The 15,627-nt window shown below is 47.0% G+C and overlaps 1 protein-coding gene across 4 annotated transcripts in view; it reads left to right on the top strand.

Annotated features, from left to right (window-relative positions):
* The window catches only part of Efcab6 (EF-hand calcium binding domain 6), a 187,378-nt gene that overhangs the window by 31,540 nt on the left and 140,211 nt on the right, over nt 1–15,627 (top strand). For all 4 annotated transcript variants that reach the window (XM_021183282.2, XM_021183284.2, XM_021183280.2 and 1 more), the window contains exons 5-6: nt 2,636–2,727; nt 11,141–11,201. In XM_021183282.2, the coding sequence (XP_021038941.1) occupies nt 2,636–2,727; nt 11,141–11,201 (153 nt within the window). The remainder of the gene's footprint in view (nt 1–2,635; nt 2,728–11,140; nt 11,202–15,627) is intronic.

Genomic DNA, 15,627 nt, shown 5'->3' with positions numbered 1-15,627 from the left:
CCCTTTCATCCCTTCCCTCTTCCCAGCAGTCCTCCCTTTCATCCCTTCCCTCTTCCCAGCAGTCCTCCCTTTACTTTCACATGTATTATGTTACACTTAATCTCGGCCACAAAGCTGAGAAATGACATGTCTTTTATTTTTAAGTTTAGGCTGGCTCTATAAGGAAGCATGTTTGCTATGTCTGCCGGCGTCTGGCTTACCTCACCTAACATGATGACCTCCAGTTCTATCCATTTTTTTTTTTTTTCTGAGAATGACGTAGTTTCATTCTTCAGAATGAAGAATGTATGTGTAGGATGCACCCCTCGCTGGATTATTAATGGTGTGGTGGTGAACACAGGTGCCTAAATATCTCTGTGGTGTGCAGATTTAGGGTCCTTCATTATGTACGCAGCGGTGGTACAGCTGGATTACAGGGCAGTTGTGTGTTTAGTTTTTGTAAACACGCCGCATGTTGATTTCTGTGATGCTTACACTAATTTCCATTGGCCTTTTAAATTCTTTTAAATGACCAGAGTGGGATAGAAACACATTGGAGCTGAAAAAAAAAAGATGCGTCATGTCATTTAAATTTTTAATTTTAGTTGTGTGTGTGTGTGTGTGTGTGTGTGAGTGCATGCATCTCTCTGTGTGCGTCCATGCCAGTGTGCAGGTACACGTCCATATACGCATATGCAGAGGTCAGAGCAAGCTATCAGCGTCTTCCTCCTTGGCTTCCCTCTTTATTGCCTTGCAACAGGATCTCACTGATCAGGATACTCACTGTTTTGGCCTGGAATGGTTGGCCAGGCAGCTCTTGGGATCCACCTGCCTCCAGTCCCAGTGCTGGGGTTATAGGCATGTGTGTCTAGGCCTGTTTTTTTTTTTTTTTTTTAAGGTATTTTTGATTTTTCTATTTTTTTTTTAACATTGGTGCTGAGAATTCAAACACAGGTCCTTCTGGTTGCAGAACAAGCACTCTGACCCACTGAACCATCCATCCCCTGCGGCCCACATTGTAGACTGAATTTACATTTCCCTGATGACTTGGGAGGTTGGGCATGTATTTATTTGTGTATTTATTAGCCACTTAATCTCTTGAGAGCATCTTGTTCCACTCATTCACCTGCTTACAGATATTTGTTCCTTCGGTATTGAATCTTTCAAGCTCTTTATATACTCTGGATACTAATTTCCTGTCAGATGATTGGCTGGCAGAGCTTTTGTCCCGCCCCATGCCTGCTGCTTCTCTCTGCCCATTGGTCCTTTGCTGCAGAGCTGCTTTGATGGGTGTGCTGTGCTCCCTGAGCTGCGGGTACTCTCAGAAAGCCCTTGCCTGTGCCTGTTTCTTTGAGCATTGCTCCTGCATTGTCCCTCAGGGCTCTCAGGGCTTCACAACTCACAGTAATGTCCTCCATGCATTCAGTTTCTGTGCAGAGCGAGCCAGGGATCTAGTCCAGGTTTTCTGCTTCTGGCTGTCCTGTGTTTTCAGCGCCACGAGTTAGAGGAGGCTGACATCTCTTCAGTGTGTGAGAACAAGCGAGCAGGTGACTGTGTGTAAATGTCCTTCCCCGTCCTTCAGACTGTCTTATTCCTTGGCGGCTGTGTTTATGTCAGCACCATGCCAGGTTTGTGGCCATGGCTCTGCAGTATAATTTGAGTCTTTTGTACTTCCATATGATATTTAGTTTGTTTTTTGTTTCTGACTTTCTGTGAAGAATATTACTGGGATTTGACAGGGATTGTACTGACTCTGTAGGTCGCTCTCAGGAGTGCATCTCCTTTTTGAGGTTAATTCTTTTGATCGGTGTGCATGGGAGGTCCTTCCTATTTTCTTGTGTGGTCTTCAACACACTAAAGAGCATTTCATTTTCTGGAGAAAAGTCTTCGAACATCAAGGAAGTTGATAGTCTCACAGTTCTTCATTCTGACCTCAGGACATATAATTCTTAACAACAAGGACTAACTTCTCACATAATCACAGTGCAGTGTCAATCTCAATCGATTAAATCATTTTATTTAATCTTTAGTTCATGCCGACTCACTTTGATCCAATAGTAACTTTTATAGAACGTTTGAGCCAGTGGGATGGCTCAGTAGTGGGTGAAGGCGCTTGCCCATTATCCTAACAACTTGAGTTCATTCTCTGGAACACATATGGTATGAAAGAACTGATTCTGACAAGCCATCCTCTGACCTCCCCACCTACACTGTGGCATGCAGTCCCTTCTCCAAGAAATCAATAACCACCATTAGAAATTTATTAGAAAATAGCTTTAAATAGAGACAGTTTCTGCCTTGAAACTAGATGAACATCTCTGCCCTCCACTCAGCTAACAGTCACACATGCACACAGGAAATGTTTGCCCCAGTTCTGCTTGATTTCTATGTCCATGTTAGATTTATCTCAGGTCGGGAGTTTGGTAGTGTTGTAAACACATGTTGGCTTTTCCTTGGGCACAGACTAGCCTCGCTGCTTGCATTCTGAAGCCATGCATGGATTCTGACTCCCCGCAAGGACCTGCAAACGTCTAACAGTGTCTGTTCCCTTAGCAGGCTTGGCATTACAACATTACAGACAGAGGGACCTGCTGTGCTGTCTGTGGCTGGGGTCTCAACTCTCTAACATGTTGTCATTCTTCCTGTCTGACCGTAGATCCCCATCAGCAGCTTGGGTAACGTGCCGTACCTTGAATTCCTCTCCAGGTTTGGTGGTGGAATTGATATAAACATCAATGGTATAAAGAGGTAAGCCTTTTTCTCTCACCCATATTAACATTTGATCTTTGAAATGATGTATAGAGTCAGGACACAGGTCATTAGAGTCAGGCCTAGTAAATACATCTGTATCTGGGTCTATATCTCTTTCCTTTGTCTCTGAGACTGAGACTTGCTGTGTATCCTATGCTGGTCTTAAACTCATAATCCTCCTGCCTCAGCCTCTTAGGCGCTGGGGCTTTTGGTTTGCACCGCCATGCTTGGCTTATATCTGCATCTCCTTAGAAAGCACATGGACAGAGCTTATTTGTGTAATACTTAATGGATTATTCCTGTCAGAATTTTATTTAGAAGGAAGAATAAGGCTGTAATAGAACATAAATATAGCCAGTAAAGTCACGCTTAAAATATTTCTTGTATGATGCATTTTAAATCTGGAAATAACAGGTTTTAATGCCAGATTTGAAAGGCATTGTCCTTTGTACATTTTTGTTCCATTCACTGGAAAGCGAGTGTTTAGTTGGATGGAAACAGGATATTAGAGGTGTTGTAAAATCACCCCAGTGCTTCAGGGCTTTAGCACAAATGTGGGGCTCACTGCAGCCTGTGGGCGCTGCCACACAACATTCAAGGATTCTGTCGTCAGGTTTGGGTTCCCGTTTATGGTTTAGAAAATACTGTTTTAGTAAGAAAATTCTGCCCTGCTTATCTGATTCTGCAAATAAGCCTCATTTTCTATGAAGTGTCACAAACAATTGCAATAATTAAATTTGGGGCTTGGAGCGATGACTCAGCAGCTTATGAGCCCTTGTTGCTTGTCTTAGTTAAGGTTTCGTTGCTGTGAAGAGACATCATGATCACGACAATGCTTATAAAGGAAAATATTTCATTGTGGCTGGCTTACAGTTCAGAGCTTTAGTTCATTATCATCATGGTGGGAAGCATGACAGCATGCAGGCAGACATGGTGCTGGAGATGGAGCTGAGTGTTCTACATCTTGATCAGCAGGCAGAAGAAGGGAGCTGTGTTCCACCCTGGGTGGAGCTTGAGCATAGGAGACCTCAAAGCCCGCCCACACTGACACATTTCCTCCAACAAGGCCACACCTACCTAATCAAGGCCACACCTCCTAATAGTGACACTACCTATGGCTAAGCATTCAAATGCATGAATCCGTGGGGACCATTCCTTTTCAAACCACCACAGTGATCTTTCCAGAGGACCTGAGTTCAGTTCCCAGCACCCATGTCAGGCAGCTCATAACTGCCTTTAACTCTCATTTCAGGGGATCCAAAGCCACCTTCTGGTCTCCATGGGTACTGTATTCATGGGCACAGACACACATGGATATATACTAATACACATAAATAAAAATAAAAGCTATCCTGTGCAGTTAGAACCTTTCAGTATTGCACTTTAACAGTCACAGTTGACTCCCTATCTCAATCCCGTCACTTAGGCACAAGGACCACTGTAACAGAAGGAAGGGGCGATGGGGAGCCGGGAGCAATGGGGAGCCTTGGCCGACAGGGGGCTGGGGGTGGTGGGGATCTGTGACCCTTAAGACTCCTGTACAGCATCTTGCATATGCTGAACACACTGAACTGTGTAAATGGTACAGTGGCTCTCTCTCTTTTTTTTTCTTTTATTTTGTGGGAGTAAGAGATTGAACCCCAGAGGCCTCATGCATGCCAGGCAGGTACTTTATCCACTGAGCTGTACCCCCAATTCATAAAGACAAATTTTATGGCTTTCCCCTTATTAAATCACAATAAGAAAAGTCTCAGTGAAAAAATAAGTGAGATCTCAGAAGTTCACGTGGTCACCTTAGTTCCCTGACTGGTTGGTATTGCTGGGCGTGGAGTGTGATGGAAAGAAGTTGGTTTTGTGGTCAGAGCCTGGGAGAAAAGATGTTTTCATGTTAGTGGGTTCTTACTCTCATGGGACTAGATCATTTACCTTCAGGAGTGGGGCCAGGATGCTCTCAGGGTCCTTCTTCCATGTGTGCCTGTTCCTCCACACACATCTGCTCTTCCACTTTCTGCCACTGGCTGAAAGAGCACAAGGCCTTCATTAGAGACCCTGGCCTTCCAGTTCTTTAACCAACTCCTTAACACAATTCTTTTCATTATAAATTGCCCAGACTTGGGTATTCTGTCACAGTACCAGAAACATACTGATACATAGTGCATGGCTGGTAGGCCTCGGCGCTCTGTTCCATGTTGAATAAGTCATCCAACTGTGTGCTTTCCCGTCATTCAGAAGAACGAACGATCAGTGCTATACAGACTATGTCTAGTCTCTTGACCCATTTATGGATAATATTGTTGGGTGTACCATTGCCAATTTAAATAGTCTTTATTTAAAGAAAAACTAAAAAGCTGTTTAGAAAAACCAAAACAAATAAAAACAAACCCCAAAACAAACAACAAAAATCAAAACAAAAACCAAAAACCAAAAACAAAAAACAAAAAACAAACCCTAAACCCTAAAGATCTAGAAAAACGGAAAGCAAGAGATCTGTGTGTGCATCTTACTATGAAACCTTAGACTGATAATTTGAGATGAGAAGGGCCCGAAATTATTTTCTTCACCATAAAAGGCAAACGATTTAAACTCGATTTGAAAGATTCTGTCTTTCTGTGAAGCTGAATCCTCTTGATGGCAGGAGACCATGTATTCTGATCAAGGCTCATCCCACAGATAAGGCAGGTCATGTACCATAAACAGCACTTCTATGGAACACAATGAAAATGTGTTCAAATAAAACGTCAAATATATATATATACAGGCATTCTAATGTCTTAGTGTGCTGTCAAGAATAGGACTCCTTGAAGAGGCCAAAATAAAGTGAAAATGGGAGTCCAGAGGAGGATACTTTCTGTACCGTTGGCTTTGGTTCTATGGGCTTTGGCCAAGTCATAGTGAATTCCTGTCCACTTTTAGTGAATTCCCATGCTCAGTTTTGTCGTCCATCTGAAGTAAAGAAGACAAGAGGCAAAGCCAAGTGTGCCACCACAGTGGGGAGACCCAGAGAGAAGAGCCTATTGGTAACATTGCTGCACAGTGGAACTTGGGATGCTGGAACTAGAGGAATAGACTTAGTAGGTTGGTGACAACAGGGTAAACCCAGCTGAACAGAATACCAGTGCCCTGGAAGGCAGCTCTGACAGATGTAGAGCAGAAAGACACAGAGAGGACAGGCACACAGGACAAAGTTTGGGAGGAAGAGGGCACTTGAAATGGCTCTTCCAGGAAGATCTGTCCTGCTTTGTTCCGTGTACCAAGATACACAGCCTGGGTAATAATGTGCCTATAACAGGATACAAAGCCTGGGTAATTTCTAAGCATGGAAATTATTGTTGAAAGTTCCAGAGGCCAGGAAGTCCAAGATGTAAGCCCCAGCACCACAGGGAAGGCAAGGGGTGGGAGTACCAGCTATCCGGTCACGGGTTACTTCTTTAAGCCCTTTGGTGGTATAGTACACAACACCAAAATCTGGAGGGGACATTCAAACTGTAGAAATGGAAGGGGGTGGGGAGAACACATAGACAAAGAGAGACAGAGAGAGTGCACAGGAATAAAGAAGCAACAGCTGGGACTCTCAAGCCAGATAAAGACAAAGAAACTCTTATCTGGTCACATTATAATGAAATGGATACAGAATGTTAGCATCTCAGAGAGCGCCAGCAAGATGGCTCAGTGGGTAAAGGCTGCTAAGCCTGATGATCCGAGTTCAATCCCTGAAAGGAGAGAAGTTTCTCACAAGCTGTCCTCTGACCTCCACATGCACGATGCAGGAGGGGGGGTGGGGGGTGGAGAGGAAGTAAATTAATCAACGTTTAAAAATCAGAGATTTTTAAATACAAAGGCAGTGAGAGAGCACTCATTAATCCCAGAGTTCTATGCAGTTGGTAAGAATGAAAGCAAGACTTTCCCCTGCAGGGTGCAATATCGCCCTCTCTCCTTCTTGCCACAGTGTGCCCAGCAACTGATGCCAGAGCTCGATGCCCATTACTGTGGTTGTCTGACTGTGCTGCAGAGTTCTATGCCAACATGATCCAAGCTAAAGTCACCTGAAGGGAGGAAATGTCAACTGAGAAAATGCCTCTGTAAAAAAAAAAAAAATGGGGCTGCAGGCAAGCCCCTGGGACATTTTCTTAATTAGTGATTGATGGGGGCTGGGCAGCCCACTGTGCATGGTGCCATCCCTGGGCAGGTGGTCCTGGGTGCTCTAAGAAAGGAGGCTGAGCAAGCCACAGGGAGCAAGCCAGTAAGCAGCACCTTCTCATGGCCTCTGCATCAGCTCCTGCCTCCAGGCTCCTGCCCTGATTTCCTTTGATGATGAACAGTGATATAGAAGTGTAAGCCGAGTAAACTCTCTCTTCTCTGTTGCTTTTGGCTGTGGTGTTTCATTACAGCAATACAAACCCTGATTAGGACACCAGCTTACAGATTTTTGACCTTAAGATGCTGTGCGCTGGTGTGACTAGGAACTGTCTTCTATAGGTTTATGAATGGGGCCTTGATTGACACATAATGGGCTTTGAGGAAGCGACTGAATAATGAGGACTCTGCCTACATGAATGGGTTAGCCAGTGTTGGCTTGAGATCTGGAGTAGACTGTCAGCTTGTGATTAAACTTTGGAAGGTGCAATCTGGTTTGAGGAACAAACTCATTGGGACTGGGCAGTATAACCCTGTAAGCTCTCTCTACCCTGGCACTGTTTTGAAACTGCTCTATGTTAAAAGCTGCCATGGGCTGAACAGACTCTGTTCTACCACTTGCCGCCTGGCAGCTGGAACTTCCATTTCATCACTGCAAGAAGAAAGTAACTAAGACTGCGTGAAAATTGTGAACGTGCAGTGGTGGTCACATGATCACATGTGGCCTCTGAGTCCCAGTCTTCTGCTAGCTAGAGGTGTGTGGTACAGCTGTCTCGTGATGCTGGGCAGCGGGGAGTTGCTGCTTCTGGTCAACTAGGGATGAGCCACTCATGGTCTGTAGCATGCCTCGATGCCTGCTCTGGTGGGGGGTGGTAGGCTTGGGAAGGCTGTTCTGTGGAGTTCTGATATTTCCCATGCCAGGAGTTGATCATCCATCATTGGGAACTGCAGAAGCACACCTTTGCTTCCGGTATTCAGTCCAGTGTGTGTCGAGCCAGGTTCTGGATGATTTTATCCATCTCAACTCACATAAAGCAAGGGGCAGCTTGCTGTTGCTGCTTAACTTCCACTCATGGGGATGTAGCAGAATAACAGCTCAAGTCTCTGCTGCGGTGGAGGTGGGACTTACTGTTTCCACAGTAACTCCTTCCTGGAGAGACAGTTGTGGAGGCCACAGTTCATGCACTGGCATGCTGAAGAAAGACTGTTTTACATCACTTCTCTCTTGCTCTGGCCACTCTTGCTACATCAGAACCTGCCGCATGTAAAAATGACCACCGGAGCTCCTGGGTGTCCTGTGGCAAGCTGACTAGAGTGGAGGCCCCATCAGGATGGGATAGTTTGCCTGTAGATGCAGTCATAACCCTTGGGTTATTTAAGTCTATGCTACATTCAAAATGGGGGATTACTGTCTCCAGTGTGGGAGAGCTTGTGTTCTCTGTAATATGGACGCTGTTACCATTCATCCTACAGAAACACTTATGCAGTGATTTACTAAAAGAGAGGTCGTATTAACCTTTCTTCCCATGTATTTATGGAGGGATTGGGGGGTTCAGGGGAACTAGCCAGAGCCTTGCTCACACTAGGCAAACTCTGCCGTGAGCTACATGCCCAGCTACGATGAGCCAATATAACCACTGTGATTGCTTCTGGTGAGCCCTCTGTGTGGCGACTGATCCACATGGCGTTGGCACTGTGCTGACTGGATGAATTGTAATGGTCTTCCACGTATAACATCACCCCGATCTTGGTGATGTTTAAAAAGCACTCTGAGCTCCACCTTTGACAACTAACCACAGAGTTCTGAGGACGTTTCTGGAGTATAATCCTTACGTTGAAGCTGAATTCCCTGTCAGGGAATAGGTCTCATAATGTGGAGTTGCTTCCCCCACTCAGGCAACCAAGATTCAAATGGATGAAGCAGGCAGCATTAGCAGAGCACAGATTCAAAGGGCAGATGGATACATACCTGGTTCCAGGCAGGTAGCCTCGCCACAGAAGACGTGAAGAACAAAGGCTGGTGGCTGAGAGAAGTGGGGCTTGCAGGGAAAATGGGCTGTTTGCCGCAGAGGCCACAGTTCAGATCCATCAGGAGAGGGGCCCATGTGGAGGAAAGGAAGCCCGCTATATGAGCATTTCTTGAACTTGAGTGCTTCCAAAGCCAATTCAGTCTGGGCAGGTGAGATGGAGCCAGTACTTAAGGTGGAGGAAGGAGAGGAGTAGGTGACGCTCGGGTTCCTCTAACACCCTGTCTCAAGAAAAAAAGGGAGCGGGAAACATGTTACAAAATAAAGACTTGGGGCCAAGTAAAAATAGTTTAAATTTCATTTGTGAAGGTGGGCAGCTAATCTGAGATGCTGGCTCAGCAGTATAGAAGAGGCCAAAGAAAAATGATCAGGCTGGAAGACCTGAGGTTTTAGGGACAGTACAGAAAACAGTGACCATTGTGACACCGAGTAAGTGGAAACGGGATTGGCTGGACAAGTGGCCCCAGCATGTCTGTGCCTTCAATAAAAGGTTTGGAGTTCAAATACTAGGCAGGAGACAGAGTGGATGGACTGAGTCAGTCATCTGAGCTCTGCCTGTTTCTGACAAGAGTGCTTTAACTCTACACATAGAAGTCTTACATCTGTACATTGCGACTGTTAGGCCAGCTGAAAGACCATAGATGCAAATGTTTAACTTCCAGACAGGGGGAAAGGAAATGATTTTTTAAAACATTTAACCTAGAAATAAGAAAGGAGAGAGAAATCTAGAACAAGTGGTAAAAATAAAGAGCATGAAGCAGATTGTCAGCCCCAAACTCTTGTGTATGTCATGTGTGATGTAACAGGGCGTAAACCCTCAGGTAAAGAGCGTAGACTGCAGGTGGGATAGAGCCCAGCTACTGGCTTTTAAAAATGAAGATAGCTTTGGTAGAAGGGTAAAGAGTTGAGGAGAAAAGATGGAAATCCTCTCCCCACAGAGAGTTAAGAGTAACTGGCGGTTATAGGAAACACGTTATAAGACTTAATCATTGTAAACGGTTTGCTCAAAAGACAAAGATTGACTCTAGTTCCCGTTAGGGAAAACGTAGGTATAGGCACACAGAAAGGGGAAAAGAGAAAGGATTTAAAAAGTTGTGCTATTCTACGCTCCTTATCGATATTTATTCTTTAATTCTTAAGTACATCCTATGAACAGTAGTTTTCATCGACTGAATATGTCACTAAAGCCGTCTTAAGCTTGCATTAACACAGTTAACACAAAATTGGGTTGCTGACCCATCCTGTCTTTAACGTGGGCACAGACCTGAATGGCTCTCAGCACTGGCTTCCTCGCACACACATAAAGTGATGTGAGACGCTCCAAGCACCTCACTGTCCCTCAGATAGTCCCTTGTATGGCCCATAACACCCCACTGTCTCCTCCACTGTCTCTAAACTTCCCTTGTGTGTCTTTAACCCATCCATCTAACTCCAACTGCTCAATGCTGACTCCTGTATGCTGAGCACCTGTCCCAGGGACGCCTGATGTCCCCTTTGTGTGGCCAGGAGAGCTGTGGTGTCCTTTAGCTCAAGGGTCTCTGGTCACATGACACCTGAGTACAAGCCTCTTATTATCTTCACCCCAAAGATTACCCATTGTTCAACCTCCAGCTTCCCCCCCCCCATTATCCTCTCCCTGGTACCCAACCACTCCGCACTCCTGTTTTTCCATCTGTGGCTGTCACTCGGTGGGATGGTGTCCTGCTTACTACCCCAGCCTGGATTGGTTACGTAGGAGGGGATGGAGAACTGGTACTCAGGAGAGGGGCCCAGGCTCTGACTTATTTGTTCTCTGCTCAGCACCTGACCGCAGCAGTCAGTCTTAAAGAAAGCTTAGTAGCTACACAGATGCTGCAGACCCCAGGAGAGCTGAGAGGAAGGGCAGATGGAACCAAGTAGGATTCAGGCACACGGTGACCCAGAAGTCCTTTACCAAGAGGCTACTGGGGTCAGAGAGGACTGGAGTCTACTGTAGTCAGGATGAAGTGCAGTATCATCCAGGCTGGGTGCTGTGGGCTCAGCTGAAGTGAGGCCTGGTATGCATCAAGTCCCCCTGCCCCGCCTGAAGATGATAGATCCCGTAGATGCGGTACTTCCCTTTATTGATGAGGAAACTGAGGCTCAGGGATGCCCTTGCTCCTGGAGAAGTGACTCAGAAAGCCTGCCACTTAGTGCTATGCAGGTCCAATGTCAGCATTTGTTCAGGGGGAAAAAATGTTAACAAAAATTATTTTTATTTTATTTTCAAGGGTAAATGAAAACGAGGTAGATAACAGACGAACACTCAAAGAAGTCCAACTCACTGAAAAGGTAACAGGGATTTAAAAAGATGCTTGACTCCATACTCGGTCGGCCCAGGCTGGTGACCCTAGTGAGGGCTTCTAGTCATGCGGGCTCTGTGATGGAAGGTGGTGCGTGTGCACTCTGGCGCCCCCACGTGCCACGCTGCACTGTGGCTCTTGACAGTGATCTTGTCTCTTGTGTTAACTCGGGGACCTGTGTCAGCCAGCTGCCTGTCCTGTTCTGTGTCAGACTTGAGTTTCTCATCAGGATGAGGACATGACTTTTCCTGAGCCATAAATGGCAGCATAGAGAAAATAACCAGCCAGCGCCAAGCATGGGGGTTTTCCAGTGAGGGGTCACTGAGCCCCGGGAGCCACCGTGGTGTGAGCTGTCGGGAGGAGTTAGAACCGCTCTGCCACTTGGTTAGGCCTCAGGATTGTGGGGCGGGGGTGGGGATGCCATACCAGGCTTGGAGCTGAGATGCCTTTTTAAAATGCATCAGAGCCTGTCAGTTCCGTGAGCAGTTTGAGAATCGTGGCTTAATTTACTCGATTCAATATGTTGGTTTGAAATTGGACACGTTTTCTTTCTTTTTTGAACTCTTCTGAGACTTCCATATATTTCAAACTCAAAAATAACCAGAGGGCCCATAAAATGTTGGCTTCCAGTCCTCTGGCTTGTCCCGTGCACAGCAGAAGAGTCCTGTCTGTTTCAGGGTACTGTGTAGCTCCAAACCTGAGTCGCATGAGTTGTTACGAGTTGGAGCCTGGCCCGGACCCCTGTGTAGCCAGCCTGCGGGTTATTCTGTTAGAAGCACTTGGTACCAGGAGTTATCTGTTTTAGGTTTGTCTTTTATTTGTCTCCCCCATAAGGTGTATTTATCACAAAATGCTCGCTGGAAAGCCAACTGTTTGGGATGGTCATCCCCACTGCGACAGCTTTTGGGTACATAGGAGATGTTACTAAGAGTCCATAGTTTGTGGACATGGGTGGGGGTTGTCAGTTATCAACAGCAGTCTCCCCACCCCCATCCTGTGGTCACATCTGAAAGCGGGGATCTGCACTCTCCAGCCTTTGGCTTTTTTTTTTTTTTTGAGTCTGGCTTCCTCCCCATGGAAACCGCCTGTGAATGAGTGAGTCTACGCTGTTATGGGTTTGGACTAGGTTATGAGGGTAAAAGCCAGACAGCATACTCCATTCCAGGAGTGCTGGGGACACTTGGCCAGGTGTTCTCACCAGTAGACATCACCACTCCAGTTCTATCTACAACTCCGATTGTACCAAGCAAAGCTAACCTTAGACTCCATCCTGGACCAATTCCTCTCTTAGGGCACTGCCACCTTCCAGCCAGGTGGCCTCAGGCAAGGCCTTGTTACTAAGTTTAATCATGTGTCACTGAGGCAACAGTGCTCACCTTGAAGGACATACCACCCATGAGGAAGCCATGCAGCTTGGAGTGGAGGCTAGCTGCCAGCCACAGCTTCTTTCTGAGGGGAGGCAGAGCCCAGAAAACCACATAATGCATCTCTTCCACTGTGCACCCCACATAGGGCCACCACACTGAGCAGACCCAGCTGCTGACCCATAAGTCCTTGCTCAGTTCCCTGATCAGGTAGGAGTTACCTGATCATGCTAGAGCCTAAGAAGACAGCCATGGGATTAGTAGAGTTAGGCACTTTCTGTGACTCCCTTCCAGGGCTGGGGGAGAGAGGGTTTGGAATGAAAGCACACCCATGTTTTAACTATAGACACACATGGCTTATGAGAGCCAAGAAGATGTGCACATGCCTCTGAACCTGGAGGTCAGATTTGCTCATGTGCAAATGAATTAACCTTCTGAAACCAGCATCTGACAACTGGGCAGACTTGCTGGCTCCCAGGGCCAGCAATGCCCTTTTATTTTCCATGGTAAAGGTGATCTGATAGCTGCTTTGTCAACATCTGCCTTCTGACTCAGACTTTCCAAAGTATGTTCATGGCTACCCTCATTATTCAGTGACCCCGTGGGCATTCAGGTCTTGCCTTCATCTGTCAGCCAGAGCGTACTCTCGGCTGGATGATTCCCGAGCTCTGTCTCAATTCAGTGATTTTTCTGGGTGGTTTTGTGTGGAGAGGTGCCGCTCCCATGTCAGCCGAGGGCATTCTCAGGGCATCTTCAGAAGATTCTACCTAGTCTGGACTCAAATTTAGTCTATACTCAGGGCCACTCCACTCACCCTGAATCCTTCCTGGACCGCACACACGCAGGCCCTTTGGTTGTGTGTCACTGAGACTCTCCTATATCTCTCTAGTGTTCAGGTTCCCTATTCCTGAAGACTAGGGAGGCAGTGGGCTCTGGAGAGCTACAGGCAGCCTGGTGGTTTCCTCGAGGAGGCGGGCGTTGCCCTGCTTTCCTGTCTCCATGTTGAGATTCACCATGGCACTGCAACAACAAGAGGAGTAACGTAAGTGGAGACCCTAGTATAACCAGTGGATGGATGTTCCCTGCCTCTGATGACTAGAGAGGCCGTTTCTCCATGTCAAACCCTTAATGGGATACTAGGTGGCACTTTCTTGGCCACACAGATAAGTGATATTTTTCTAGATGAGGGCCAGTTAACCTCTGCTTCTCAATACTAGGAAGAGAGGACAGGGCAAGGGGGGCAGTAAAGAAGAAGGTGAGGGGGGCGTGGGAGGGAGGGAGGAGAGGAAACTCTATCTAATTGCCTCTTGAACTTGAAGTGAAACACTTCAAAGCCACTTCCTCCATTCTTCCAATGAGTTGCTCCAAAGCAAGGTGTGCAGGTTAGGTTTGAACTGATCTTGATACAACCTAGAATCACAGGGGAAGATAGTCTTAAGAATTATCTAGAGCTGGGCAGTGGTGGTGCATGCCTTTAATCCCCAGCACTTGGGAGGCAGAGGCAGGCAGATTTCTGAGTTCGAGGCCAGCCTGGTCTACAGAGTGAGTTCCAGGAGAGCCAGGGCTACACAGAGAAACCCTGTCTCAAGAAACCAAAAAAAAAAAAGAATGATCTAGACCAGCTTGGCTTGTGGGTGTGTCTATCAGGGATTGCCTTGATGTTAACTGAGGTGGAAAGGCACACATAGAACGCAGGAGGCAGCACCATTCCACGGGGCTGGGCCCTGAACTGAGGAAGAATGAAGAAAGCAAGCCAAACAGAAGCAGAGGCAAGAGTGTGTTTAGTCTCTTTGTTCTTGACTGGCCAAAGAGTATGACCAGTTCCTGAGTTCCTGCCTCGACTTCCCTAAAGTGGTGGCCGGCAGCCTGGGATTGGGAGCCAAACAGACCCTTTCTTCCTTAAGTAGCTTTTAGATCAGAGCAGTTTATCACAGCGACAGGAAAGCAATTAGGACACAACGGGGAGTGTCTTCCTCTGACTCACAGTTCCTCTCAGCCACTTACGCCCTCAGCCTGGCAACGAACTGGTCCCCGCCAGCAGCCTAAGCCAGCTCTGTGTGGCCTCTCACGTGGTAGCAGGCTCCCTTCTGTGAGTCAGGTGGCCACCTAGGAAAACCACAGCAAAGAGAATGGCAAGGTTGTTGAGGGGGAGGAGAGAAGGGATGAGTTGGGAAAGTGCCCAGTGGTTGGTTTTCTTTGGGACTCTTATCAGTGTGTGACTTTGGCCAGCTCTAGTCACAGTACGGGTAAGAGGCCGAGCGTTCACTACGATTGTTCTAGGCGCTTCATTCTATTGAACCTGTCTCCAGAGATTCTCACAAAGGAGCGCCACTCTCATCCCTGGGGGAAACTGAGAAAGGGGTGAGCAGCCTGGCCATGGGAACACAGCTGTGGTGGAGAAGAAGCCCCAACTCCAGCCTCCTTATCACCATCGTGAGCTACCCTGCTTTCTGAGTCTCTCAGCAAATGTGCTGTGGCTGATTTTGCATTCAGCAGACATACACCTGGTCAAGTCTCTAGCCAGGGTCACTTCTCATCAGAGAGCAGCCTCTGTTGCTTCCACCACAGTGGTAGACAAAGCTGCTCTGCCCGTGAGACCACCTGTCTGTGAAGCAGTCATTTTCCCCCTGTGTTTTCTCTGGCATGTGGCCCTTTCCCACCCCCTCCCAGCCCCTTGCCCCAGTCTGTCCTCCAGGTTCCAGCACCATCCTGGGGTGCTGGATAAGTCCAAGACCTCAGACTTAGTTGACAATATTAAAGTCAGGGCTCCAGTAGGACCAAAAGAGGGAAATGTCAGTGCATGGTCAGACTAGGAACATTGTCAGTCTTTGCTCTGTTTTGTCATCTGTGGATCCCCACATGAGGTGCGGAAGGGATGGAAGACAAGGCTAAGAAGAAAACCTCACCTTACCCCTGGGTGAGAAGCACTAATAGTCGTGTATAGAGGATAGCTGAGAAACCCCAAAGGGTTCTGCCTTGCTCAGGCACACAGTAAGAACAGACAGGACTCCAGACCTTTCTCAACCTGCCACACACAAAAACAGCTCTGAA

The sequence above is a fragment of the Mus caroli genome, chromosome 15 (genome assembly GCF_900094665.2).
Source record: "Mus caroli chromosome 15, CAROLI_EIJ_v1.1, whole genome shotgun sequence".
NCBI lineage: Eukaryota > Metazoa > Chordata > Mammalia > Rodentia > Muridae > Mus > Mus caroli.
The sequence above is the reverse complement of the archived record's forward strand: the minus strand, read 5'-3'. Positions and strand labels throughout refer to the sequence as shown.